Source organism: Lepidochelys olivacea (genome assembly GCF_965140295.1).
Source record: "Lepidochelys olivacea isolate rLepOli2 genome assembly, chromosome: 13".
In the NCBI taxonomy this organism is placed as follows: domain Eukaryota; kingdom Metazoa; phylum Chordata; order Testudines; family Cheloniidae; genus Lepidochelys; species Lepidochelys olivacea.
The window spans coordinates 4,383,570-4,411,098 of record NC_140423.1 but is presented as its reverse complement, the minus strand read 5'-3'; the positions used below and the strand labels follow the sequence as shown (position 1 = coordinate 4,411,098).

At 37.7% G+C, this 27,529-nt stretch overlaps 1 protein-coding gene across 3 annotated transcripts in view; it reads left to right on the top strand.

The window, feature by feature from the left end:
- Positions 1–27,529, top strand: part of ZBTB46 (zinc finger and BTB domain containing 46) — a 108,739-nt gene that overhangs the window by 28,047 nt on the left and 53,163 nt on the right. For all 3 annotated transcript variants that reach the window (XM_084645320.1, XM_084645318.1, XM_084645319.1), the window contains exon 3: positions 2,041–3,010. In XM_084645320.1, coding sequence (XP_084501446.1) covers positions 2,074–3,010 — 937 coding nt within the window. In that variant the 5' untranslated portion in view covers positions 2,041–2,073. The remainder of the gene's footprint in view (positions 1–2,040; positions 3,011–27,529) is intronic.

The following is a 27,529-nucleotide window of genomic DNA, read 5'->3' as shown; positions in this document are numbered from 1 at the left end:
TGTTTTCCCTGGTACTTCTTTAAAAGAGCTTCTGGTTACTCCCAAGGAAGAGGATAGATATTCCCAAGGAGGAAAATCTAGGGCTTACTCCATCTGGAATTTAAACACCAAAAATAACACATGGCTACCAGTTCTACCTGTCCAAGGATTCCTCCTCCCTTGGAAGAGGCTACTGTTTTCAGCTGTCACTGGTCAAAGAAGATACTATGCCATGGAATTCTCACATTCCTGTTGAGACCGTTATCTTCTTGCAGACCTCAAGGAACCTCTGCGGACAGAGCAATGTGTGAAACAGTAGCTCACCTTCTGAAGTTTGAAGTCATCAGAGAGGTCCCTCAAATGGAGAGGTCTTACAGCATACTATTGATCTTCTTTTTTTTCTCTCTCTCTCCTTTTTTTCCTGAAGATTTTGGGTTCAGATTCTGTCACTCTAAGACAGAGGTGACTTATTTAATGCTATATGGAAACCATATGTGGACTATGTTCATGCTGATATTGGAGTATTTAAAAATAATAATTAAATAGTAGTTTATCACTTCACTTGTGAATTTGATCCTACTTGCGTTATGGAAAAAATGTTAACCTTAACACACCTTGTTTTATGAATTTCTTTAGAAGAAACAAGTTAGAACATTTAGCAGCTTTAAGAGGGAAGACTTCTGCTGGCAGTTAAAAAAAAAAAAAAAAAAAAAAAACAAAACTATACATTTAAATTAAAGATTGTCAGGGAATATATATTGATGTTGGCAACGCTAGTAGCGTCATCCAGGCTTGGCAGGAATCTGCTGTAAGGGTCTTCTGAATTGGTGGGTAAAAGTCCAAGTCTGATGCAAAAGATATTGTTTTGGAAGTCAGAGAATCCTTACTATGCATACGTCCACAGTATTTGGTGAACAAATAGTGTTTTAGGGGCCCTTGATTGAAAAAAGGGTGTTTTATATAGAGACTAAATCAAATCCATTCCATTCAAAAAGTATGCCTGGCAAATAAATTTATTGTGACACTAAAAATGGTACAGACTAACACGGCTGCTACTCTGAAACCTGTAAAAATGTTTTGATCGTAAATAGAAAATGAGTTAAAGTTCAGGTGAAATTAACTTCATAGTCTTTATACATTAAAACTTTACTTGATTGAGTGGGGATTTAAAATTTTCCGAAATGTGGTTTCAGATCTGATTTTTCTCTGACACTGTAACGGCATTATAGCCCCAAAGCAACAATATAGCAAAGTAAATGGCTAGTTTCAATTGACTTTTACTGTTTGAGGATTTAGAGTATTTAGCGTGCTGTACATAAGTTGGGCTTTTCCCCCCTAAGGAAATACTACTGCTACAGGATACTATTCAGTGGTTTGCATCCATTAGCATAGTTTCAACTCTAGTTCTTATTTATCAAGTCTTAAATGATAAAAACTGACAGGTATTTTACCAGGACCATTTCAGTAACACAAAGCTTGTCTACAGCACTAACATGTTGCACATTAATTGGACCATGTTGACTGCTGGTGTGCACTAAAGATTCCCTAGTGTTCTCTGACTTAGTGCTGCTTGAAACAGTACTATGTTAAAGCACACTAGGGAACCTTTAGTGCACACCAGCAGGGTATTCACGCAACAATTAATGCAAAACATGTTACTGCACTTTAGAAATCATACCTCCCATAGTGTGCATTATCCCACTGTGTGTACAAGCCCTTACTGACAAGCTTTTTCACCATAATCCTGTGTTAATTTAAAGTATAATCAGTGGTACATGTAAAATAATGTCTGAGATGTTCCTGTATATTAGGGAGTTGAACTTCCACTCTGATTTCTCTTAATAATGTGAATTATTTGAATACTAGCATCATGGTTAAGATTAATCACATAAGGAACACACAATCTGTGCTAGGAAATAATTTTTGTTTTATGATGACAAGATAATCCTCGAAGAGCATTTAGTGTGGTGCAGTTTCAGTTCCTTTCACCAGTGCTATTGACAAAATACATTTTTACATTTGTTTTGCATTTTGAGGTAATGCTTTCCTTTCTCCCTCCAGAGTCTGTGGACGAGGAAACACAAAGATTCCCAAATGAATAACCGAAAGGAAGATATGGAGATTGCCTCCCATTACCGTCATCTGCTTCGTGAGCTCAATGAGCAGAGACAGCATGGCATCCTCTGTGATGTTTGCATTATAGTGGAGGGGAAGATCTTTAAGGCTCACAAAAATGTCCTGCTCGGGAGCAGCCGCTACTTCAAGACTCTTTACTGCCAGGTGCAGAAGACATCTGACCAGGCCACAGTCACTCATTTAGACATTGTAACTGCACAGGGCTTTAAAGCCATCATTGACTTCATGTATTCTGCACACTTAGCACTGACGAGCAGAAATGTCATTGAGGTGATGTCAGCTGCTAGCTATCTCCAGATGACTGATATTGTACAAGCTTGTCACAATTTCATAAAGGCAGCTCTTGACATAAGTATAAAGTCTGATGCCTCAGATGATCTTGTTGATTATGAACTTGGGGCCGCTTCCAGCAGTAGTACAGATGCTTTGATTTCAGCAGTGGTGGCTGGTAGGAGTATTTCTCCGTGGTTAGCTCGACGAACAAGTCCCGCGAACTCTTCTGGAGATTCGGCCATTGCTAGCTGTCATGAAGGAGGGAGCAGTTATGGAAAAGAGGATCAGGAACCAAAAACAGATAGCCATGATGACATTTCATCCCAGTCTCTTTGGTCCAGTGACATGGGCTATGGGTCTTTGCGTATCAAAGAGGAGCAAATTTCACCATCTCACTATGGAGGGAATGAATTGTGTTCTGCCAAGGATAGTGCAATACAGAACACTTTCTCAGAACAAGGAGCAGGGGATGGCTGGCAACCAACTGGACGCAGAAAGAACAGAAAAAATAAAGAAACTGTGCGTCATATTACACAGCAAGTAGAGACTGACAGCAGGGCAAGCTCTCCAGTGCCATCTTTTTTATCTGCCTCAGGATGGCCGTACAACAGTCGTGACCCAAGTAAGGTTTTGTTTTGGTTTTTTTTCTTTTGATTTTCAGCAATGAGCAGCTGTAGTAATGCAAATATAGATAGTATTTTGCTTATAGCACACTTCTCATTCACTGAAATAAAAATATTATGAACTTCTGGGGATTGATAATGGAATATAGAACCTTTATATCTTTAGGTTATTTATCCAAACTTATCCCTGGATAGTAGAGAACTGAAGTCATAGTCATCTCATAGGTATTAATTTGCGAATAAAATAGTGGCTTAAGTCAGGTCCTTGATGTACAATTGTCTGTCACCAAAACTGCCATTCTTACTAGCAGTGTTGGTAAAGGATTGAAACGGGACTTGACCACCTGCTAGATTAATCATTTCAGGTCAGGGTTGAGGAGCACTGGTTGTATAGAGCAAGGAGTCTTCTTTAATTGCTACTGCATGTGCTCTAATCTCTGCATCTTAATGAGACTACTGTTTCTAACACTGCCTTCTGGTATCTACAGGAGCGCCAATTTCACTCATATGGCCTGCTTAGATCACTCCTCAATGGAGGAACAGCTATGGTGTTGACAGAGGGGGCGATTAAGGACAACATAGTATCCATGTTCCTCCTTAATCAAATGTCAGCCAAGTGTTTAGTGGCTTTAAGAATGGAATCCTCATGTCATTTCATGGTTTAGACCATCTATTGGTTTATTATGAATATCTGCAGTCTTTCAGATGAGCAGGTTTAAATGCATTGCAAGGGAGACAAATACACTCTTCGCCTCTCTTGAATTTTCATCAGTGTTTTTCTTTTAAAATAATATGAAAATTGTCCAGCTACATTCACTTTATCCACCAATTATTTAGGTTCAAGAATAAATATTTGCCTGTCAAAGTTATGGCTGAGATTTTCAAAGGAGCCTGAGCGTGTTAAGTGCCCAACTGCAGTTGAATTTCAATGAGTACAAGGTGCTCAACTCCCTTGGCCTTCTTTGGAAATCCCAGCCTGTCATGAGTTATTAACAAAATCTGTTACGGCATGCTGGTACATAAAGTCAGGAAAGGGGGGAGAGGGGTGTGTGGGTGGGTGTGTGCGTGTGTATGAGAGAGAGAGAGAGAGGTGTAATGTGTAAAGTAAATACGTTTATATGTTTTCATATATCTTGTAAGAAACAGAATTATAATTTTAGGGAAAAAATCTACATAATTGATCCTATTTGAAGTTGAAGGGCAGTATTAGTGAAATATTTCTGGTCTGGAATTTGAATGTTAAATGTCATGGAAAGTCAAATTAGATGGAATGGATAACAGTCTAGAAATACTTTTGGATTTATTTTGTTGCGTGCAGCAACAAGCTTGCATATAATTTTGATCATCCTTATTGGTTAATGATAAAAACCTAAACAATTTTAATTTAAAACCAACAATGCCAAATGATACTGGCTTATAATGAATTTTGGATTTATAGTTCTCAAACTTCAGGGTATTCTTGAATAAAGCCTGTTGTTCCCAGTTAAGTGCCTATGATGCTGTTCAAGCATAAGTGTTTCTGGCTTGCACACCACCCCATAAAAACCACTCAAGCAATTTATATTATTCACACTGTGGACATTTTTGGACTGGTTTATAGAGTAAAATACAAGTATGCTGGAATGGCTGCAAAAATGGAACTGAAAAACTAATTGCAGGGATATGTTCGAGGATTGTTTTAAAAATATAGTTTCTTAAAACATATGTCAGAGATATTCAGTGACATAATACAAGAGATTCTGCTGTTGGAATTAATAGGGTCTGTGTCACTGAGTACCTAATGATTAAGGTACTGAACAGTATTAACATGAAAATGGTCACAAAAACACCCCACCCCCACCCAAAAGAGACTTCCAGCGTTGATTCAGTGCAGTCTTCAGACATCTGCTTCAGTGGACACTATCAAATAGTTTAGAGTGGCCTTAAATCTACGTTTTATGTGTTAAAACTAGGGCTGTCAAGCGATTACAAAAATTAATTGCAATTAATCACGCTGTTAAACAATAGAATACCATTTATTTAAATATTTTTGAATGTTTTCTACATTTTCAAATATATTGATTTCGTTTACAACACAGAATACAAAGTGTACAGTGCTCACTTTATATTTTTTACAAATATTGGCACTGTAAAAAACAATAGTATTTTACAATTCACTTAATACAAGTATTGTAGTGCAATCTCTTTATCATGAAAATTGAACTTACAAATATAGAATTATGTACAAAAAAAACTGCATTCAAAAATAAAACAATGTAAAATTTTAGAGCCTACAAGTCCTCTCATTCGTACTTCTTGTTCAGCCAATCGCTCAGACAAACAAGTTTGGTTACAATTTGCAGGAGATTATGCTGCCTCCTCCTTGTTTACAGTGTCACCTGAAAGTGAGAACTGGCATTTGCATGGCACAGTTGTAGTCGCCCTCACAAGATATTTATGTGCCAGATGCCCTAAAAATTCATATGTCCCTTCATACTTCAGCCACCATTCCAGAGGACTTGCACCCATGCTGATGACAAGTTCTGCTCCATAACGATCCAAAGTGAAGTGATCCCATGCATGTTGATTTTTATCATACGAGTCAGATCCCACCAGCAGAAGATTGATTTTCTTTTTGGTGGTTCAGGTCCTGTAGTTTTCACATCTGAGTGTTGTTCTTTTAAGAATTCTGAAAGCATGCTCCACACCTTATTCCTCTCAGATTTTGGAAGGCACTTCAGAATCTTAAACCTTGGGTCAAGTGCTGTTGCTATCTTTAGAAATCTCACATTGATACCTTCTTTGCTCAGATCTGCTCTGAAAGTGTTCTTAAAATGAACACGTGCTGGGTCATCATCCAGGACTGCTACAACATGAAATATATAGCAGAATGTGGTTAAAACAGAACAGGAGACATACAATTCTCCCCTAAGGAGTTCAGTCACAAATTTAATTAACACATTTTTTTAATGAGCGTCATCAGCATGGAAGCATGTCCTCTGGAATGGTGGCCGAAGCAGGAAGGGGCATACAAATGTTTAGTATATCTGGCATGTAAATACCTTGCAACGCCGCCTACAAAAGTGCCATGCGGACGCCTGTTCACTTTCAGATGACGTAAATAAGAAGCAGGCAGCAGTATCTCCCATAAATGTAAACAAACTTGTTTTTTTAGCAATTGGCTGAACAAGAAGTAGGACTGAGTGGACTTGTAGGCTCTAAAGTTTTACATGGTTGTGTTTTTGAGAGCAATTATGTAACAAAAAGTAAATCTACATTTGAAAGTTACTCTTTCACAATAAAGAGATTGCACTACGGTACTTGTATGAGCTGAATTGAAAAATACTATTTTGTTTATCATTTTTTACAGTGCAAATATTTGAAATAAAAAATAGTATAAAGTGAGCACTGTACACTTCGTATTCTTTGTTGTAATAGAAATCAATATATTTGAAAGTGTAGAAAAACACCCAAAATATTTAGTAAATTTTAATTGGTATTCTATTGTTTAACAATGCAATTAGTCACAATTAATTTTTTTAATCAGGTTTAATTTTTTTGAGTTAATTGCATGAGTTAACTGCAATTAACTGACAGTCCTAGTTAAACCACATGTAGATCCTAATTAGTAGAACTTGTTTCGTTTTTTTAAAAAAAGATTTAGCTAAAGATTCCAGTAGTGCCAGTAGATCAGAAAGAGAAACTAATTAGAAATACTCTTATTTATTGTTCACTGTTGAAATTGAGTGAAATGCCAGAAATAAACACACAGGGGTGATGCCAGCAGAGATGGGGACCTACAGAGATCTGGCTGCTGCACCACAAACACTATGGTCCTGAATACAGGCAATCTTGCTGAAGAAGGGAGATATCTGAAGGCTGACCAGCCCATGGTATTCCCACTTAAGCCAGCTCAAGAATTGATCAGAAATAGAATTCTCCTCCCTTTACTGTTGCAGAGTGATGTTGCTCCTCTCCACAAGACTCTGTTGCCTGCCACAAGAGTGGGCTTGAATTGAGTGCTAATCAGCACACTTCTGCGAGAGCACTGTGTGATCCACCATAGTGCCTGAATCAATCCCTAAAAGTGTTTTAAGTGACTGAGAGACACTGTTTTTCTGTTTCACACCTTGTGTATTTGCTTTCTGTTTCTGGTTACAACTTAATCTTTGGTTTCCACAGTATGCATCCGATGAAGTGAGCTGTAGCTCACGAAAGCTTATGCTCAAATAAATTGGTTAGTCTCTAAGGTGCCACAAGTACTCCTTTTCTTTTTACAAAATTATTTGAGCATAAGCTTTCGTGAGCTACAGCTCACTTCATCGGATGCATTCAGTGGAAAATACAGTGGGGAGATTTATATACATAGAGAGCATGAAACAATGGGTGTTACCATGCACACTGTAACGAGAGTGATCACTTAAGGTGGGCTATTACCAGCGGGGGGGGGGGGGGAGACACACCTTTTGTAGTGATGATCAAGGTGGGCCATTTCCAGCAGTTGACAAGAACGTCTGAGGAACGGGGGCGGTGATACTTAGGATGTTTGCCTGTTGCAAATTTCCTTCCTGTGCCCAACTCTGCAGGTACATTGGATGAAATGAAATCTAATTAAATAGGCTATTCATGTGAGTTCATTTCACCATTCCAGTGGGTAGAGATAGGAGTGGAGGAAGTGGTCAACAAAGCTCTTACTTTTTGCTGTGAGAAATAGGGCTTTCTGCCTCAAATTAATATTTCCCATCTCCAGCAGGTGGAAGCAACCCTCTTGCTAGTTACTAGATCTACTAAGCTGCTAGGCTTCAGAGCTGAGCTTAGGTTAGTCACTGATATTTTTTGGTTTCTTTAGCTTCTTAATTACTTATTTATTTAGTGTCCAAAAATATGCTAAGCACCTCACAAACCTGTAATAGATAGGCCACAGCCCGGGAGAACTGATCAGCTAAATAAGTAAAAACAAGAGATGATGGCAAATGCATGCCATATGTAAGCAAAGTGTTAAGATATTTAGCAAGTTTTGTTACCATTTACCTTTTAACAAATTCCAGCCCCCTCCTTACTGTGAATTTAATAGCCTCCACCCTAATGAAAACCTTTTCAAACTGTCCCTAACTTTTTATGTAAGGTTCTTTGTCCTGTTCACTAATCTGGAAGTGATCTTACCCATTCAGTCCATATCCAAAGGGAAAAAAGTACTACCTCAATATTGAGGGAATTGGTGCTTGATATACCATTGTAATGTGTGTGTTTGGGATACCTAGGAGAAAAAAATATTTAAAACTTACTTTTTTTTTTGAGGCCCCGTTTCCTCTTCATTCTGTTGAAATCTGACTAGAAGTATCTTGAGACTTCTGATTGTCCTGGAATTAAGTCTTTTAGAATAGTATGGCCTGTGATGGGATGTTAGATGGGGTGGGATCTGAGTTACTACAGAGAATTCTTTCCTAGGTATCTGGCTGGTGAATCTTGCCCATATGCTTAGGGTTCAGCTGATCACCATATTTGGGGTCGGGAAGGAATTTTCCTCCAGGGCAGATTGGCAGAAGCCCTGGAGGTTTTTCACCTTCCTCTGTAGCATGGGGCACGGGTCACTTGCTGGAGGATTCTCTGCTCCTTGAAGTCTTTAAACCATGATTTGAGGATTTCAGTAGCTCAGACATAGGTGAGAGGTTTATCGCAGGAGTGGGTGGGTGAGATTCTGTGGCCTGTGTTTTGCAGGAGGTCAGACTAGATGATCATAATGGTCCCTTCTGACCTTAATATCTATGAATACTGCCAGGCCAAGGGTTAGTATAGACCATCTGGCAGCCTAAAATGATGATTCACTGAAGGCCATTACAGGTTTATAGTCTGAAAGTGTTGATACCTTGCTCTGGGAATTGTGTGGTGTGAGCACTTGTTCTTCCCTAGAATTTTCTCTAGGCCCTATAGAAACAGGAAGAAGCATGATCATGTGTGGATTTTGGAGTGGGGAGGAGAATAATACAGGGTTCCATTGTTATCACAAAGTCCCCTCAATTTAATGGTAACTTTTGAGGGGTGGGTATTTTAGAGTTGCTGGGTTGACACAGGAAAAGAATGAAAGTAATTTTCTTTCTTCTTAGGACTTGAAGTAACGAGTGCTAGACCCGAAACCCCTCCTGTGTTTTGCAGAAACAATTAATGTATTAAAACTTTGATGCTGTTATGGAGTTTATTATATAGTAAGCTATTTTCTGAAATTCTTTGCTAGTGTACACAACTGAACTGTAAAGGAGCTACCAGTCCTTTGGGTAATGGTGCTTATTTCAGTGAGAAACATACAGGCACTGCATATTAGAAAGGTCCTACATACCAAAGCAGACTATGGAGTGGAGCTTCAAACCCAGAAATAATCAGATTCTTGGTGGAAAGGCTGAGAATAATCCATGGATCTGTTGATTCCCTATCCCAGATGTGAATAGAGACACCGCTTTGCTTTCCTGAATTCCACTACATGGCAGGCCAGTTAAATAAATAAGGCAAACATCTGGAGTGATTCTGATAATATTGTATTGGCCACAGGCACCATGGTACTTGGATACCACAGAAATAGCAAATGGGGAAAGGGATTCTTACTGTTCGCCGTGAATTCTGGATCCACTTTCTCCAGGAAGGAATGCAGAAGCAGGATTTGTGAAAGAATCTGGAGTAAATTGAGATTCTAGACTGCTGAAAATGTGATGGGAATCAGATAAATTGCAGTTTCTGAAGGATGGCCATAATCGTATAAATGTTAGTGCATCCCCTCTCATTGAGATCTTCGGTGGTATGGGGGGCTGAAAAAGGTTCTAGCTTGGTGAAGTAGGCTAAGGTAGCCGTGTGGTCCAGTTTGTGTGTTTCCTGGCATCTGTGGACACATTATTTGGCTGAAAGGGTCTTTCATGCAGATGTAGATTAATCTGTATTTTTCTTTAGTGCTTTTTCTGTGTTCCTATCCCATTGCTATTTGGATTAGTGTAAATTGTTTTGCCAGTCTCTTTCCCTTTCCTCATATCTGGGATATGCTGGGTTTTTTTCGCTTATAATTTAGTATACTTTAATTGTCTTACCTGTCAGTTGCTTTCCTATGAGATGCCTGTCAATCCACCACTCCTTTTTTCAGTTTGGGGAAAAAGGCACTATACTATTTGCTCTGTGTTTTAAGTGTATGCTATTTAGTTGTTCTTCTAGCAGGGTAGAGCAAAGGGGGTAAGGTTCATGGGATGTTCTTGTTTACTGACATCTCTACACTGTATTCATATCTGCCAAGTAATAGGAGCAACCACCGTCACAGGATTACTAGATCTTCACTTGGTTAATCTGCTAGTTTCTTTTCTGCAAGTCATTTATTTGAAATAAAGTACTCCAGTGTTCTTTTAAGAAGGAATTGAGACTTGTGGAAAGATGTATGCTCCTTTACAGTAAGCCTTTTCTGACCACGTTTACTGGAATCACAACTTTTAAAAGGTAAATTGAGAAATGTATTTTCACATTGCAACTTTTGCACAATTGTTTAACCAAGAAGAAGCTTTTTTACAGAGATTTAGCTTAAGAATTTGGCTGGCTTATTTTTCACCTCCTTGTTATAAACCCTTTAGCATTAGTAGAGAATTAAAATGTTGCTGCTTGGATTATTCTGAATATAAAAGAAGCATCTGAAGTTTCAGACAAGGTCTTGTTTATTTTTTTAGACTGTTCAGTTAGTGTTAGGAATATTCCTTTTTCCAGGATTAAATAGAGTCAGACTCTGGACTATAGGATTTGATGGTATTAAAGGTTGGCCTCACAGAGATCAGTTATCTTCACAGGAAGAGCTGTTAGCCTTGCAAAACAGAGGTGTTGCTTTTTTCATATAATTGAAACTTCTGCCATTCTTTTTGTTTGAGAAATTTATGAACAGTTTTTGCTAATATATGTCAACTCAAGCACAGTAGTTCTGGTAAAGAAATTTATTTCTAAGAAAACACTCCCACTCGTATCTTTTAAATCCTTTCTCCCAAAAGCTTGGAGTGTTTTTGTTTTCTTTTGTTTTTTAACTATTAACAATGTCATGTAGCAGTAGATGATGATTTTTCAAACCAAAACTGAACACATTCGTTTTCCAAGATACAGAGTCTGTGGAACTTACAACCAAGTTTCAGCTACTAGCACGCATAATAGCTATATTTTGAATGAGAGGCTCTAGTTATATTAATCTTATTGGGGTTTGAAGGGATATAGCTACCTTTTGTGGCCAAATTCGTCTGCCATCACAACTGAGTCATATTTCCAAGATGTACGTTGTGCATTTATTATCTAATTAATATTAAAATGCCTTAAAATTTTTGGGACCTGAGAAACCCAACTCTCAAGTCAAAACCCTTTTATGCTATGCAACATTTCCTGTTGCCAGTGATGTGGAAGGCTCAGCCATATAGTTGGATCAGAACTCCGCACAATCCTGCTGCCTACTGTTGGAGGACTATTGTCTGTAGTCCTGGTGAAGAATTCAGCTGGCTGCATGCTCTACTATTTTGAAGAGGAAAGCAAGAATGCTAAATGATACGGAAGGGTGTTTGTAAAATTGAACAAGAATAAAAGCAAGAGAAAACATGCAGTCTCTTCATCCTCTAATATTTTCATACAGTATTTTAACTCTCTAAGCATATAGCATCAACTTAACTGTGTTTCTTTAAAGAGTAGAGGAGAAAGTGCCTGTAGGCTACCAGAGCAGTGCAAGAATTTGGTGTGTGTTCAAACTAAAGTGTCAAAATGTCAACAAACTATTTCCATTTTCACATAAGCTGAAAATAGAAACCCTAGACAAAAAATCAGTTTTAATTCATTTAAGCCGCTAAGGTAGTATTTCTTAAACTAAGACGACCTTGGTTCTGAAGTAAGCGTTCAGTTTGGTCTTTGGGGTGGGGTGGTATGTATAACTGTGAAATATTCCATGAAATGTTGTTCAGAGCATTTGAATATGTTCCATTATCAAGCTAACAAAAAAAATTAGCGTAGCACTTACATGCAAAACTGCTATTGAATACAGATGTCAAACTTATTTACCTAAAGATTTTAATAATTGAAAGGGCAGTACTGTACTAGCTTTCTTATTTTGCACATTACCTTGAATACTACTTGAAGATATTTTAAGATTGCTATTGGAGTAGAAAGAGAGTGAACAGAGCAATGTGTTTGGTTCTGTTCCATGAGGTTGGACTGAAGGGTGGTCTGGCTGAACTAAAGAATAAAACTTGCATACCTTTGATAGTACACTAGACTTGTGAAGGAATGATATCTCTGAAAATTAAAATACTTTGTCATACCACAAAGCAGCCTTGTTTATACACTGCTTAGGTTCCTAGTCCACAAAATTTTCTCAATATTTTTTGGCTTGCAAGAATGTCTTTCTACAAGTTATCAAGATTCCCATCACACATTGACCTTGATAGCCAAAGGCTTCAGATCCTGACAGGTCTGTCATGGTTACAAGGATATATGCACCTCTGTCTCCTTTCTGGTTTCTGAGTGTACCCCTCAAATATCTGCCTCTGCTGGGGTGAAAGCTGCAATTTTTCCATTCACAGATGGGCCCTTGGCCAATGGTAGCCTGTGTACCAACTGCACTTACACTGCAAGTCCAAGTGGGTTTAGCATTTGGTTTTCTTCCCTTGCAGCGGTTCTCAAACTTCATTACACTACGACCCCCTTCTGACAACAAAAATTACTATGTGACGTGGGGGAGAAGCAGGTCAGGAGTGGAGCCCGATCTCTGCTGCCCAGGCGGAAGCCCTTGGGCTTCGGCCCCAGGCATCACCAACTCTAACATGAGCCCTGTCGACCCCATTAAAATGGGGTCACAGCTTACTTGGGGTCACAACCCACAATTTGAGAACTGCTGCCTTGGGGAGTCTGTGACCAGTGATGAATATGACGACAGGATAACTCCCATTTCTGTTGACCTATCTGGAACAATGATCTAGCAAAATACTATTTGCTGAGGTAAACTGCCAACCATGAGTGATTCCAGCAGGACTTGTGTTCTGAAGCTTATATTCAGCGAGTGGAGCTTCCTGTGATAGACCTTTTAGCCACAACGAGAACAAATGGTCTCTGTTCTTTGCCAGAACATGTACCGGCCCAAGGTCCGGTAGGCATTTACAGCTGCTGCTTCTTTGCTGCTATAGTTGTTCAAGATAGCTTCATCACACATGTGCAGTCACACTTCTGATTGTAGTGTATACTTACCCTAACAGCTACTGTAATACAAAAAAAAAATTGAAATCCTTTTCAGCTAATTATTTTCCCTCTTCCTAGATATGAAGTCTCCTACCTGCAAGCTATTCTCATTCGTCCACAATGACAGCAACTCTACTAAAAACGCCTAGGCACTAGCCTTTCAAAATCTCTCCAAGCTGTTACTCGCCCATCCTTCCCAGCAGCTATCCCTCTTTCCAGCTCTAAATTTTTCTTTAGTCCCACATCCCATTACAGCCCCACAAATCAGTATGCAACCCTTCTGTAATAACTTAATCCGTCATCCTAGGATATAGGAAGTGTATCTGCAAAGACGAGCAGCTAGTAATATGCATTAAAAATCCCATTTTAGATAATGTTTTGAAAGTGTCTGAAATTTTTGCAAATAAACCAGAGATTGTCTGTGCCTGGATGAGATCGCTAAGAGACTTTCCTTCTGAGCAAGATACAAACTTCAAAATTGTGAGGTTTTACAGCAGAAAAATTAACCTTATTCCATGTGCTCTCCATCATAAATAAGCTTCCACTATTTTTCTTAAATAGTTGCAGATCAACTTAAAAGAATGTGCACTGTACTGCAGAAGTATGAGAAATACTAATGCCACCACATGCCTTTTCTAACCTCTTGCCTAGGTTAGGTAAGGGAATAAGCAACCTTTTTTGATGTGGTGTTAAAGTTGCTACTCAAGACTTTTGTCCCTGCCTCCTCAAGGTTAGAAATTATTTTGAGGCACCTATCAGTGCTTGTCCCAAACATCATCTCATAACCTAGTCAAGTTGTCTAAATAAGAATTATTGGCAACTTGTAGAGAGAAAAGTGCAGATTTTAAAGGAGGAAAACAATGCGTCTACTTGGATACTAAAAAGATCCTCAGGAGGTGAGACCAGAGCATACGAGACAAACTACTGAAATGCTGCATATAGCATGGTAGGCAAAATCTTTGTCTCCTACAACCTGGAATGGCATTTCAGTCTGCCAGAGTCATTCAATCTTTTGTCCATCATGGTTCATATTTTCCTCCCAACTTGTCTGTCTTTATAGCAGCCTGGTTGGCTCCATTACTACCACCACCAAAAAAGGGTGCCCTTGATGGGAATTGTACTCTTAAAGCACAAAGTTATAGCACCTCAAATTTTAACCACTTTATTTAAAGTGTTTGTATCTCCAAACAGTCAATCTTTTCCAATATATTTTGTATAATTACTACGCTTTTGTTCAGGGTAATATGTGTGTCTCAGCAGACTTGTGTAAGGCAAGTTTTAACAAACCACTGGCTGGGCTGGGGCTTATATCTTCCTACTAGAGATTTTTATATGAAATAGAAATACAGGACATATCGTTAAAATCTTAATTGTGGATGGTGATGATTATGGTATAAGAGCCTAGATGGTATAGACCAGTGCCTCTCCAACTTTTTTGCTGGTGACCCCTTTCACATAGCAAGTCTCTGAGTGCAACTCCCTCCCCCCTTATAAATTAAAAACACTTTTTTATATATATACTACTATTCTAAATGCTGGAGGCAAAGCGGGGTTTGGGGTTTAGGTTGACAGGTCATGACCCCCCCCATGTAATAACCTCGCGACCCCTTGAGGGGTCCCAACCCCCAGTTTGAGAACCCCTGGCTAAGTTGTACATCAGGGACAGCTAACTGACACTGAACTTCCAAAAAAAGTTGTTTTTTATTTCATTTTCTGCAACGCAGATGCCATATGTTGCAACTCCTCAAATGGTGGGCATATCTGCCATGTATTTGGCACAAAAGAACTCTCTTGTTGACTCATAAGTAGTATAGTCTTTATGGAGGCACTTTCTTATGTTGTTTCTGTTAATGAAAATATGTCTTTCCCTGTTTTTCCTCTTTCTAAATGGCAGTGTCTTTTCTTTCAGCTCTGCCTTTAGAAAGATCTGGTGAGTGAGACAATGGTATTAAAGTTTAACAATAAAATTGAATGATCTCTGCAGAAGTTCTGCTATCTAAGAGGAATATGTTGCTTCTGAGCCTGAAAAGGAGGTAAATAAACCAAATTGCAGCAATCACCAGACAATTTATTGCTAGTTAATTTGTGAGCTTTTTGCCCATGCAAAATGAAAACCATGTCAGGTAATGGTAATGGGTAAAGAAACTTCCTTGCCCAGCTAGACACTGTAGGCAGTGCTTGAGTCCTGTGTGACTCAGTGGAGCTAAACTAAATGGTCAGGAGGTTTATGTACAGAAACGAACAATGAGGTGGTGGGGATATTAAAATGTAAATTAATTTGGTAGCTGGGAACCATTACAAATGAGCCATATTGTTTTCCACTTTCAGCATTTTATACATTTGTCTCCCACATTGAAGTCTTCAGTCTGGTTCAGTCTTCAGTCCCAGGTACTAAACCATTTTCAAATTTTCATAGCTCCCTCTGTGATCAAGGGTGTTCATAGTCTTTGAGATCTGCGGACTTCCACCGCTATCTATAGGTCAACCAAGCATGATGATGCAACCTTCTGATGCATTTTTTGAAGATTTTTCAGCCTGTCAGGCCTTTATCCATCGGACTGCCCTATTGAGCTGTAGATATTCACAACATGAGGGAAAAATGTTGGAGTTTCCATCACAAATATGGAATCATGACATTGGAAGAAAGACAAATGTGTACAACCATAAAAATTGTTTTCAGGGTGAAAAAGTACATAAGAAAAGTATGTGATCACAGAACACAATGATGTTTGCATGCATGCTGTTTTGAAAATCTGGCTGTGATGTGTGTAGTGATCCCTATCCTATAAACTACGTGGACAAGACATAGAAAATCATGGAAAAGTAATAATGGACCTTTATTAATTGCAGTAATTTGGAAATGCTAGAGAAGATCTTTAAGAAAAAAATGCTGGAACAATACAAACACTCAAGTATTATGTTACGCCTGTTAATTTTTTTTTTGATAACCAGACATTTTGCTGCAACTATATTATAGTCATTAGTGCCAGGGGCTGACAACGGGAGCCCCAGCCACTGTCATCTCAGATAAATGGAATTCTACTGTACTAATGGGGGAAAAAAATGTGCAGACCTCAAAATGTATGTAAAATTGTGCAAAGTAAGCTAATTAAAGTCAAAATTGTGGTGGAAGGCTAATATTGTGGGATCTGCAGTATGGCAAATTAAGTAGGGCCTTATATATGAAATTCTTCTCCAAGAAAGTTATTTTGAGATCTTTCTGTAACATGATTTCCCTTTATATAGCTTCCTATCTTCTGTATATCTGAGTGGGATGCACTTCATCTAACCCTTCATAATATGGATTGTTAACCTTAGTCAGCAGAACACTCTGTTCAGTGAGTGGGACACCAAAGGGACACCTTTCCTGTAGAATGTGGATGGCGGGCATCTGTCTGCAGAACTGGTAGTCTAATTGGCACATATCATCATGGAGAACAAAGGTTCTCTAGAGTCTGCACTGGGGAAAGAAATTTGAGGGTAGAGGGGCATTTAACGGGAATACTTACTTACGGGTTCAGCAGTTCATATTCAACATTCAAGGACAATTACAGAGGAGTCTGTGCTCCTTGGATGTAACTTGGATGAAATAAACTGGATCAGTCCTCCTGAATATATCTAGATTAATTTAAAAATTAGTGAGTGGGGGAGACTGCCAGTTCGCTGAATGGTAAGTATCCATTGTAAAAGTCTTTAAGAATTCCAAATGTTTATTCTCCCAAAAATACACATTTTCCAGCAAGCCACCAAAATACACAGTGGTGTGCAAGCCATCATCATCAGCTGAGGCCTCGTTGTGTCATAGGCAGATAGTAGTGTTTTGGTTCACAACATTATAATTGTAGAGGGTACTAGCTTCTCACCCATTACTTATCTGTCCTTCTGAGAGTCTACGCTAAAACATTAAGTCAACCTAAGTTATGTTGAAGTATCACCTCCGCAGTAATTAAATCGCGTTGCATGTCCACACTACGCTTCGTGTCAGTGGTTTGCATCCTTTCCTGGAGCACTTGCACTCATTTAACTATTAGTGTGGCACATTGTGGGACGGCTTCAGAAAGGGAGCAACAGTTGATGTAAGCAATGCAGTGTCATACTGACACTGTGTTGAGCTAACTTCATTGACCTAAGCTTTATGCTACTCCTCTCGCGAAGGTAGAGTTATTAAGTCAGTGTAGTGGGCTAGTTACATTGATGGGACCTACATTTTAGTGTAGACACTTACACAGTTAAGTTGCCTTATGTCGACCTAGCTCTGTAGTGTAGACCAGGACTTATTTGTACCAGTGGCCCCATGAGGTTTCTGCAGTTAATGGAACTGTGAATTCCCATCCTGTTGTCACTGACTTTAAGTATTGGCCTAATGGATGTAAAGCACTTCAAAATCCTTGTATAAAAGGGGCTATTGAAGTATATATTTAAGCTCCATGGGACCCTTTGGACCTTTGTTTTTGGTCTCTATTTCTAACCATCAAGATGGTGGCAGTGGTGGTTTTTGAGTGGGCCGATAAGTTTCAGTGAACTTTTCTAGGTTTATATAATATGTTTTTTATGTAAATAAATTTTTATGAAGCGGTGTATAAAATATAATTTTATCAAGTCAACCAATTTGAAATTTGGAAGAGATTGATTTGATAGCTAATTTATAGAAAATTACTCTGGAAAGCAAACAAAAGAGGTCTATGCTATTTGTTCTATGTCTGACCTATCAAGTTTTGTTTGAAAAGGTCCTCTACACTATCCTTTTGTATTTTGTGTGAACACTATAAAGGAAACCAAAGCCTCAGTCCTTCTGTTGTAGATTTTATCAAGTAGACCTTGGTGTACAATTATCTGTCCACTGAATGTCAAAGGACTTTGTGTCTAATGAGATGGAGAACAGGCTTTATTAGCGTTTTTAATAACATTTGTAATATAGTGTTTTGAGTTTTTTGCACCTCTAACAGATGCTGTAGATTGCATACTTTCTTTTGTAGATCCACTGTTCGGTTGCCATATAGCAATGCTGTTTTTGTTTAGCACTGCTGTTGCACAGATGTGGAGAAGGGGGACAGAAGATAATTGGTCCAAGACACAAGTATCTACAACAATGATGCTCAATGTTACTGGAGCAGGATGAAGCTGCAACCCATCAGTCTCCATATCTTCTTCTTCTTTTTTTTTTTTTTTTTTTTTTTTTAAAGTTCCAGTGTTAAATATAAAATTGAACAGTAGGGTTTGAATATTGCTACATTAGTGAATTTAAAACTGGTTGAGTTGTGTCAGAGTAATCTGGGATGTTTTAAATTATAAAAGCAACATTTGGGCTCAAATTTTAAGTAGATTATTAGAGCTGCTTCATTATTTGGACTGCTTTTATGCTGTTTTTACACTCAGTTTGTGAAAGATCAGAACATTTCTTGTTTTAAGTTGGATAGACCTAATTATGGTGCAAGGTGGTTCTTGGGAAAGTTAGCGGTTAAGAATGTTGCAACGGTATCGGAATTTTTCGGTATATATATTGAAGAGCAAAGTAATAGTTTTGCTCCAATTTGAGCTTCAAACAACATGCCACCTTAAAAAAGTAACTTAATTAAAAACAGATTGGCAATTTAGCAATTAAGACAGGATTATGATACAGGGTATTATGGATACCTTGCTATTATTTAGATGTCTTTGGCAATACGATTAATCAATTTGTGAAACAATTGTGCATTTTGTGACACCTAGGGTAGGTGGTGATACACTGGAGAGCTAGGCTCTCTTTAAAGCCAGACCTGCAGGGATTACCTTTTCAGTGCTTGAATATCCCACCCCCAGAATTCTTTTCCTGGAGTCCAAATCCGCTTAGTCCATGTTCTGCATTCCACTGGATTAGGAAGATGCCCAGATTTTTAAATTCTTTTGGTATACTCTCCGTTTTAAATGTACAAAATGAATAATTTTAATGTATACAAGGAAATAGATCGTAGTTGCAACAAAACAAAGAAAATACAACGAACCCTGTATTGGTCTGCAGAATGTTCAATGACTAGTTCATCCTAGAATGTTCGGGGAAGATATCAGATACTTCTCTTAACTACAGTTATACATTCATGAAACTAGTGAGATGCAGTCTTCACAGGAATAGCAGTTTCAAGTTTCCATTATTAAAGGGTTAGGTCAGGTTATTTTCAAGTTTCTCTGGAAACTGCTTTAAACTCGGACTTCCATTCCCTGGCTACACCCTTGGTTTAAAATGGCTCCACCCTAAACCAGCTTTAGTTCAAAGCTCTGTCTGTTTCCCTTCCCCACCCTGCATTCCTTTTTCCCCAGGCTCCAAAGCTCTCCTCCTCCTCCCTATAATAACAGCCATGTTTCTGCTAATCTGCTTTAACTCCACAGATCAGAGAGCACTTCCCTTCCGAGTGTCTTTATTGCAACTTTAATGTATTTGCATCTTGAGTTGAGGCTATACTATTCCCTAATCTATATTTATCCAACTTTTTAACAAAAATTCTATTACCATTTTAATATTTTAATCCAGCCTTTTCTCTTAGTTATAACCTTTTTTGAATATTGAATGAATAGAGAATTTTTTTAAATGTGAGTCAAATGTTCAGACTGCTAAAGTATTTTCTCTTGGTTTGTGAATCACACACTCCTATAAATTGTTCAGTATTTTCATCTTTATAATGGAAGGGGTAATTCTGCATTTATGTATGATATGTAGGAGTTCATTCTTTGAATTCAGTGGTCTGCAGTCTGAAAAAAATCTGAGATCTACAAGTACTGTGAAGTTACTACTGCTTTTTCTGAGTTTTGATCACGTCTTGAAACAAAATAATTCTTTTTAAAAGGATTTTGAAAATCTTAACATTATTTCTGAGATAAGATGCTAATCCAGTGGGGGCCATTAGTCCCAGTGCACCTGTCATTCAGTGTTAATATCATTTATTTATATCTCATCATAGCTTTGTGTGGTCCTGTACAAAAATAAAGGCAGATAAGGTCTCAACACTGAGAAATTTATAATATAATACTTTGCCTAGAATTTTCGGAAATCCGTATTTAAGAGTCAAGAGATCAAATAAACATACAGTAGTACACTAGCATTTGCAGTGTTGCAGAATGTTACCATGTCATGTTAAAGGAGGGTGAATTATCCTCAAATTCCTATGGATTATTTGTTAATCTGTTAAACCTGAATTTAAATGATTTCTGTCCTGTGAGAGTGTTGGAGGGAGTTTTCTAATTTGGCGAAAAGGTCTGTGGTCTGTAACATGGAGCCTTCCTTTTGAAGGCCAATCAAGCTATCATTGGTACTTTACCAGTAATATTTTTTTTTCATGATTTAGTTTTGTAGTAGTGGAAAACGAAAAATAAATTATTTGGTCAGACACACAAAGTATTATATGTATGAAACATGTAATTATAATAGATTATTATATGTCATAATAATCATGGACTGTGTTAAGACTTTTGCTTATGAGAATGTCATGTGTAAAGGCTAATTAGGGATATATGGTCTAGATTAAATTGCTATAAAGTGAATGCGCAACTAGCTGAAAAGACATACTCAGAGAGTAGTTATCAATGGTTCTCTGACAAACTGTGAGGATATACCAAGAGAGGTCCCACAGGGGTCTGTCCTGTGTCCAATCCTATTCAATATTTTCATTAACAACTCGGATGATGGAGTAGAAAGTACACTTGTAAAATTTGCGGATGACAGCAATCTGGAAGGAGTTGCAAACCCTTGGTGGCTGGGAGTATAATTCAGAGTGATCTTGATAAATTGGATAATTGGTCTGAACTTTACAAGATGAAATTCAGTAAAGACACATATACAGTAATGTATTTGGGAAGAAAAAAAATCAAATGCACAAATACAAAATGGAGAATACCAGGCTAGACAACAGTACTGCAGAAAAGGATCTCTCTGTTTGAGTGGATCTCAAATTGAATGAGAGTCAACAATATGGTGCTGTTGCAAAAAAGACTAGTGTCATGAGGTGTTTTAACAGGAGTGTTGTATGTAAGACACAAGAGGTAATTCTGCTCTAACTGGCACTGGTGATGCCTCAGTTGCAGTATTGTGTCCGGTTTTGAGCATTACCCTTTAAGAAATTGGAGAGAGTCTAGAGAATAGCAACAAAAATAAGACAAGGAGAACTTGTGGCACCTTAGAGACTAATAAATTTATTTGAGCATAAGCTTTCGTGAGCTACAGCTCATGCTCAAATAAATTTGTTAGTCTCTAAGGTGCCACAAGTACTCCTTGTCTTTTTGCAAATACAGACTAACACGGCTGCTACTCTGAAACAAAAATAAGAGGTCTAGAAAACCGGACATCTGAGGAAAGATTGAAAGAGCTGGTCCTGTTTAGTCTAGAGAAGATTAAGGGGAGACTTCTTCAGATATGTTAAGGGTTGTTATAAAGAGCAGTCTGTTCTTCATGGGTACCAAAGGATAAGCATCTTAATTTGCAGGAAGTGAGATTTAGGTTAGATATTAGGAAAAAATTTCTAACTATAACTATAGTTAAGCACTGGAATGGGCTTCTAAGGGAGGCTGTGGAATTCCATCAGTGGAGATTTTTAAGAACAGATTAGATAAATATCTGTGAAGGATGGTCTAGGTTTACTTAATCCTTCCTCAGTGTAGGGAGATGGACTAGAAAATTACCTCTTGAGGTCCCTTCCAGCCCAACATTTCTGTGATTCTGCATGTGAAAGTATAATTCCTGCCCATATTTGAGCTGCTCTGTAATATGTCAACAGGGGGAATCAGCTTATCCTCAGGTGGGCTAAAGTACTTGGTATTTAAGTGAACTGTCCTAAAATATGTATCTTTGTAGTCAAGTGAATATCCTTTAAAAACTGAAGTTCTGCTAGAACATGCCCAGTCTAGGAGCAAACCCAAACCTTTTTAGCATGCTTCAAAAAGGCTTAGTGTTAGATATATATATATTTTTTTTAAAGAATTTGAAATACTGTTTTCAGAGACTCTTCAAATCTAGATTTTGGAGAGTTGTTGAAATTGTCTTGTCTTGCTTTTTTACATTCATTCAGACATCTGGAGTTGTGTATTGAAAGAACAGATATATTCCACGTGAAGGATTTTAGATTTTCTAATAAAAATGTATTTGTTGCATTGGCCATATGGAAATCGAATAATGGCCTATGATAACCAATTCATAGTTCATATTCAAGACCTTATTGGAAATATAGCAGAACTTTACCTTTCAAATGGCATGCACTTTGAACTCCTTGTATTCTAGAAGTTCAACTGTTCAAATATTCAGGGAGATTGTACTACAGTGCATTCTCAATTTATTCAAAGGACTCTGGGAGATCTCTAGAAATTTCTAGCTAAGACAAAATAAATGGAGTAGCTGGCCTAGCAAGCTTTGAAGTTTTCCCTCTGGGTCCCCAGCAATAGATAGCAACTTTCAAAAGCTATTCGCTACGTTTTCCAAAATGATACTTAATGGATTATCCAAAGCCAACCTGCAGTGCAGATGAGAGAGTGCTCCACGTCCCAGCATGGACCACAGTAAAAAGTTTCTGTAGAATCTATAACATAGTGAAAAATGAAGTGCAGCCCCAAGGAGATAACTTAGTCAAATTACTGTTTCAGTTAAATGTAGTTGTATTTCAGAAGATATATCCTGTTTAAAAGAGGTTCTTAGAATAAATTTGTGCTTGAATATTCATGTTTGCTTGGACCTTTCTGTAATAAAGCTGTGAATTGTTATGCAAATAAGGCTTTTGTGCTTTCCTTTAATAACCAGGAATATATCTTTATAGAACATATTGCACATTTTTATCCTAGTCACAGCTCTTATATACACATACACACTTTAAGCCAACAAAACTCAAAGGTGTGATAACCAAGAATCCAGGATAATAATGTGCCTGAATTCTGTCATGCAAATTAACTGCAGTAAGTGAAAATAGTAGTTTTACTTAATAAATAGTGACCTGTAGAAAAGTTATGTCTGCTAGGAGTTTTCATTTTTGCCAACTAGGGATTATCTGTGGCCTCTCACTGGAGAACCATCCTGAGGTGAAATATCATTTTCCACCCCCACCCACCCCTGCCCAATCCTGTTAAAAAAAGGTGGGGGGAGGGAGGCAAGGAGACAAAAAGCACTGGCAAATCAAAGAATGATTTCTGACTGTTTGCAAATCAGTCTTGCCTTACATAAATTTAGCTCTTTTCACAGTTTGTTCTTGTTGAGTAGATTAAAAGTGGAAATGTGAGTGCATGTTTCTCCAGACCTGCTTCATCTTTGGCACCTTGAATAAGTCTAGTATCTTGCAGATTTTCACCAGTTCTGGACAGTTCTCCTAAAACTTTACACATTTAAAAAAAGCAATTATAAATGCATTTTGGAACAGTTAAAGGGGGTTTGTTCTGTTTCTGAATTTGGATGAGGTAACAACATAAATACACCCCAAAAATGTATGTTCTGATGCTTTTAAAGGGATATGAAGCCAATATAACACCCAAATTTAGGTTTGCTAGTATGTATGTATCTATACATAAATAAATGGGGTTTTTGAAACTTTGCTGAAGACCTGTAGAACAACTGACGTGGATTAAATTCCAATTAAAAGTTCTGTTTTACGCAAACGTGAGGATTTTATAGAATTGACTTTTCCAAGAAACTTAACAGAAATAAAATTCAGAAGTCAACACGCACCTTCAATATCCATTCTGTTGCCTGGTCTCAATCAGGATCCACATGAACTTTCAACAAAGACTTTCATACAGCACGTGTGGTTGGATTGTGTTTGCTTTCCACTGACAGCAGTCAGTCTTCTTTATGGTAGCATTGGATACTCACTGGCCAATCAAAGGAATTCTATTTGTAAGTTAGCAATGGCTCATGTTTCCTTATTACCAAGTGTCATGATGTTATTTTTAAACAGTCAAGTTGTAATGGGGAGCCTTACATATCAGGGTGAGCAAATTTGGGGTTTAACCCTGATTTTGAGAGTTTGATGTGACAACAGAAGTAAAAAAGAACTTTTTCAGTTTTAGCCATAAAAGGAGTCCATATTAATGCTTCATTTTTTCTGTAAAGCTTGTTTATTATGTATCCTTTTTCCCTTCCATTCCTCCAAAATATGTCCCAAGTACTTCCAAATATCACTTGTAATATAGCACTTAGTTTTAACTTTGGTTCTAGATAAGTTTAAAGGTGTGGCATAAAGCTGGTGTAGATGAAGTGCCTAGCATTTATTTATAAAATTTATAAATTTATAAGGCATTCTAAATGCATTTGTTATTTACAAAGGGAGCCAAAGCTTTTTATCGAAAGGACATTTCTGTCAAATGAAGTAAAACATTACAAGGTTCTTTAACATTACTTCTTTAAGTCTCTCTAAGATTACAACATTTAAGATTATTTTCCAGGGTCTTGATCTTCTGATGTAACAAAGTTATGCTTTTTAGGCATCTTATGAAGGGTTTTTCAGCTCTCTCCCTGAGTTTGTAATTCAGTCAAATTTCTTCAAAGCTTTTAACATACCCACAGGCACCACTCTCCCTTACCCATACCCACCTTCAGTCTGTCATCTGAGAGTGGGATGTATCACCATTTAGTATCAAAAGTATCAGATTTAATGTGAAGACTCTTTATTTTGTGAAGACATAATTTTGTTGAGGGAAGCTTTACCAGTTTTCTTATTGATCATGAAACCTCACTGAATCAGATGATGAAACTTCATCTCCTAATGGCATTAGACCATGTGATATAACTGGGACAGTCATTCTTTTAACAGGCACCCTCTGTCTTTTTGGTCATATAATTGAAAGAGAGTGAGAACTTCTCTATGGTGTTACCATGCTATTAAGATTTCATCATCTACCCATAAATAGGTTGATGACAGTATCTCAGAATCATACCAAAAGACTGTCTTCATCCCATTGCAGACCTCCAGAAGTCAAACAGCTTTATCAGAAAGTTCTAGTTCTGAAAGACTAATTTTAATTTTTATCATTCCTGCCCTTTCCCTTTCAGCTAATCTGGGGCTTTGGATTTAAAGGGCACCTTAAAGAATGCTACTTTCATATAACTTTCAGACTGGCTCCGATAAAATACCTCCTGTTTTTCTCTGCAGAATTACCATTATCAGTACAAAGAGCTGTCCTTTCTTTTTCCCACATCAAGGATATTCATTTTTGACAGTGTTTGCCACAGTTTACGTGGCATCCAGCTTTGATACTGACTTTGGGCGAGATTCTGATCCCCCACTCCCCCCCCCCCATTATGTTGAGTAATGCCTTACTCCACAAAAAGTACCATTAACTTCAGTAGGGCTACCTTTAGAATAAATTACTATTCAACATGGTTCAGGATATCCGAATCTGACCCTTTGAGGGCAATTTTACAATCCTTGTGGTGTTAGAATTCCTCAGTCCAACTTCCTGGGTGCTGCTTGCTAGCATCTTGCAAGTAGGATTATGCAGGGGTCATTTTTTAAGAGGGGAAAAAAAACCCAACAACTTAACATTCTGACTGTGGCTCTTTGAGAGTGTTGCCTTTTCAAACCATACTATTTTCCCCTCTTCCTCGGAGTTCTTCTGTTGTAGGATTCTTGGAGAGACAAGATGGGTGAGGCAATAGATTTTATTGGACCAGCTTCTGTTGCTGAAAGAGACGAGCTCTTCATTATATATGCATACGTGCAGGAAGACATGCACATGTATGTACATAAAGACAGTGCTTGGGAGAACCACAGTTACCATAATCAACTGCGTTTTATAATATGTTGAGTAGTGCAGTGCATTGTTGGTATAAAACAAGCAGGGAATGCCCTATTGAATTGCATGTATGTATGAAGATTACTGTATGACCATTATTTTAAACTTAAAACTAGCATGGAGATTTGGGAAGTATTTGCACTCGGGGCGGGGGGCTGTATAATTATAGGCTATTTAATCTTTTTGATTTATTCATACACTGAAAGTGACTTTGGCAGTCCAAATATGTCCCTCATCCCTCCCAACGTATGTTCACTTTCCACTCCCACACAAATTTGTAAATTGCCTTCAGATACCTTATATAGAGAGAGTTGGGAGTGGATGAAAAGGACATGTCCCTTTGTGTAAATTGGCTTACGTATCAGAAAACCCCAACATTAGATGAATTTATCAAGATACAGTAAGGCTTGTACTCTAAGTATCAATCCAATGTCATCTGTTAATGTTTCCTGTCTTTCAACTAGTATTTACAATCTAAATTCTCTAGTAGTTCCTCTAGACTTGTCTATTTTAGAGAACATGCAATAAAATGGTAAGAATACGTTTTATAAAGAACATGTAACAGTGTAAAAAATGTTGTTTTACAAATCCCCCTGACATCAGTCCCATTGATTGACTTCACTTGCAAAATATTAAGCATGTATGTGTTCACAGACTTGGGGCCAAAATATTTTAGAACTTGCTTGACTTTCCAGCAACAATAGGCTGGCCATAAATACTAGGTATGGAACTTAATATGATACTATGATAATGGTACATCTTAATAGGGAAAGTATTTGAAAGAAAATGTCTTTTAGATATTGGACCTTTTTTTATTGTGGAATCCTTTTTTTTTTCCTCTTTTATTCAGCTGTGGGCTTTAGATTTTTTTTATTGACGATAAAACAGAGTTGTAGACTGTCCAAGTTGGTTTCTTACATAACTTTTTTGTCAACCTCTGTTTTAATACTTAAGTTTATATTTAACTATTATTTATTTACTCTAGAATGTGCATATGGGCCCTATCTTAATAATGCTCTATAACTCTAAAGTAGCTTGGGTCTTTGGGGGGGAGGGAAGTGCTATATAAATGCATGATTTTTATATATACAGTGAATTATAACTTAGTGTTTCAGTACCTTCCATTTATTTAAAGTTCCCACCTTTTTCTTTAAAGCTCTGTAGGCTTTATTTGCCTGAAGTTGTCTATAGGTCTCTTATTCTACCAGATATAAAGCACCAGAGAATATATATGATGGTAACTAAAATATTCCATGTCTACTCTGACCATTTAAACTTGTCTGGAGATAATGTGCTTTTAGCAGCCCCATTTTAAACAATTATTTGCTTCAATCTTATGTTTTAAAATGTTCACTTAGAGGAGGGTTTGTTTATATCTTTGATGTGGCACTGGCAGCATTTCTAATACTTATTTCCCCGGTGTGCAGACCTGAGCTCCTGCACTTCTTATGAAGTAGAAGGTCAGGGTCCACTAGAACACAATAAATATAAAAGCTTGGTTTATTTTGTTCTGAAGGTGGGTGGATGCAAGCAATTGTGGCAGTTGCAATGCATGCTTGTAAAGTTAATGTCCCCTTAGCACTGGA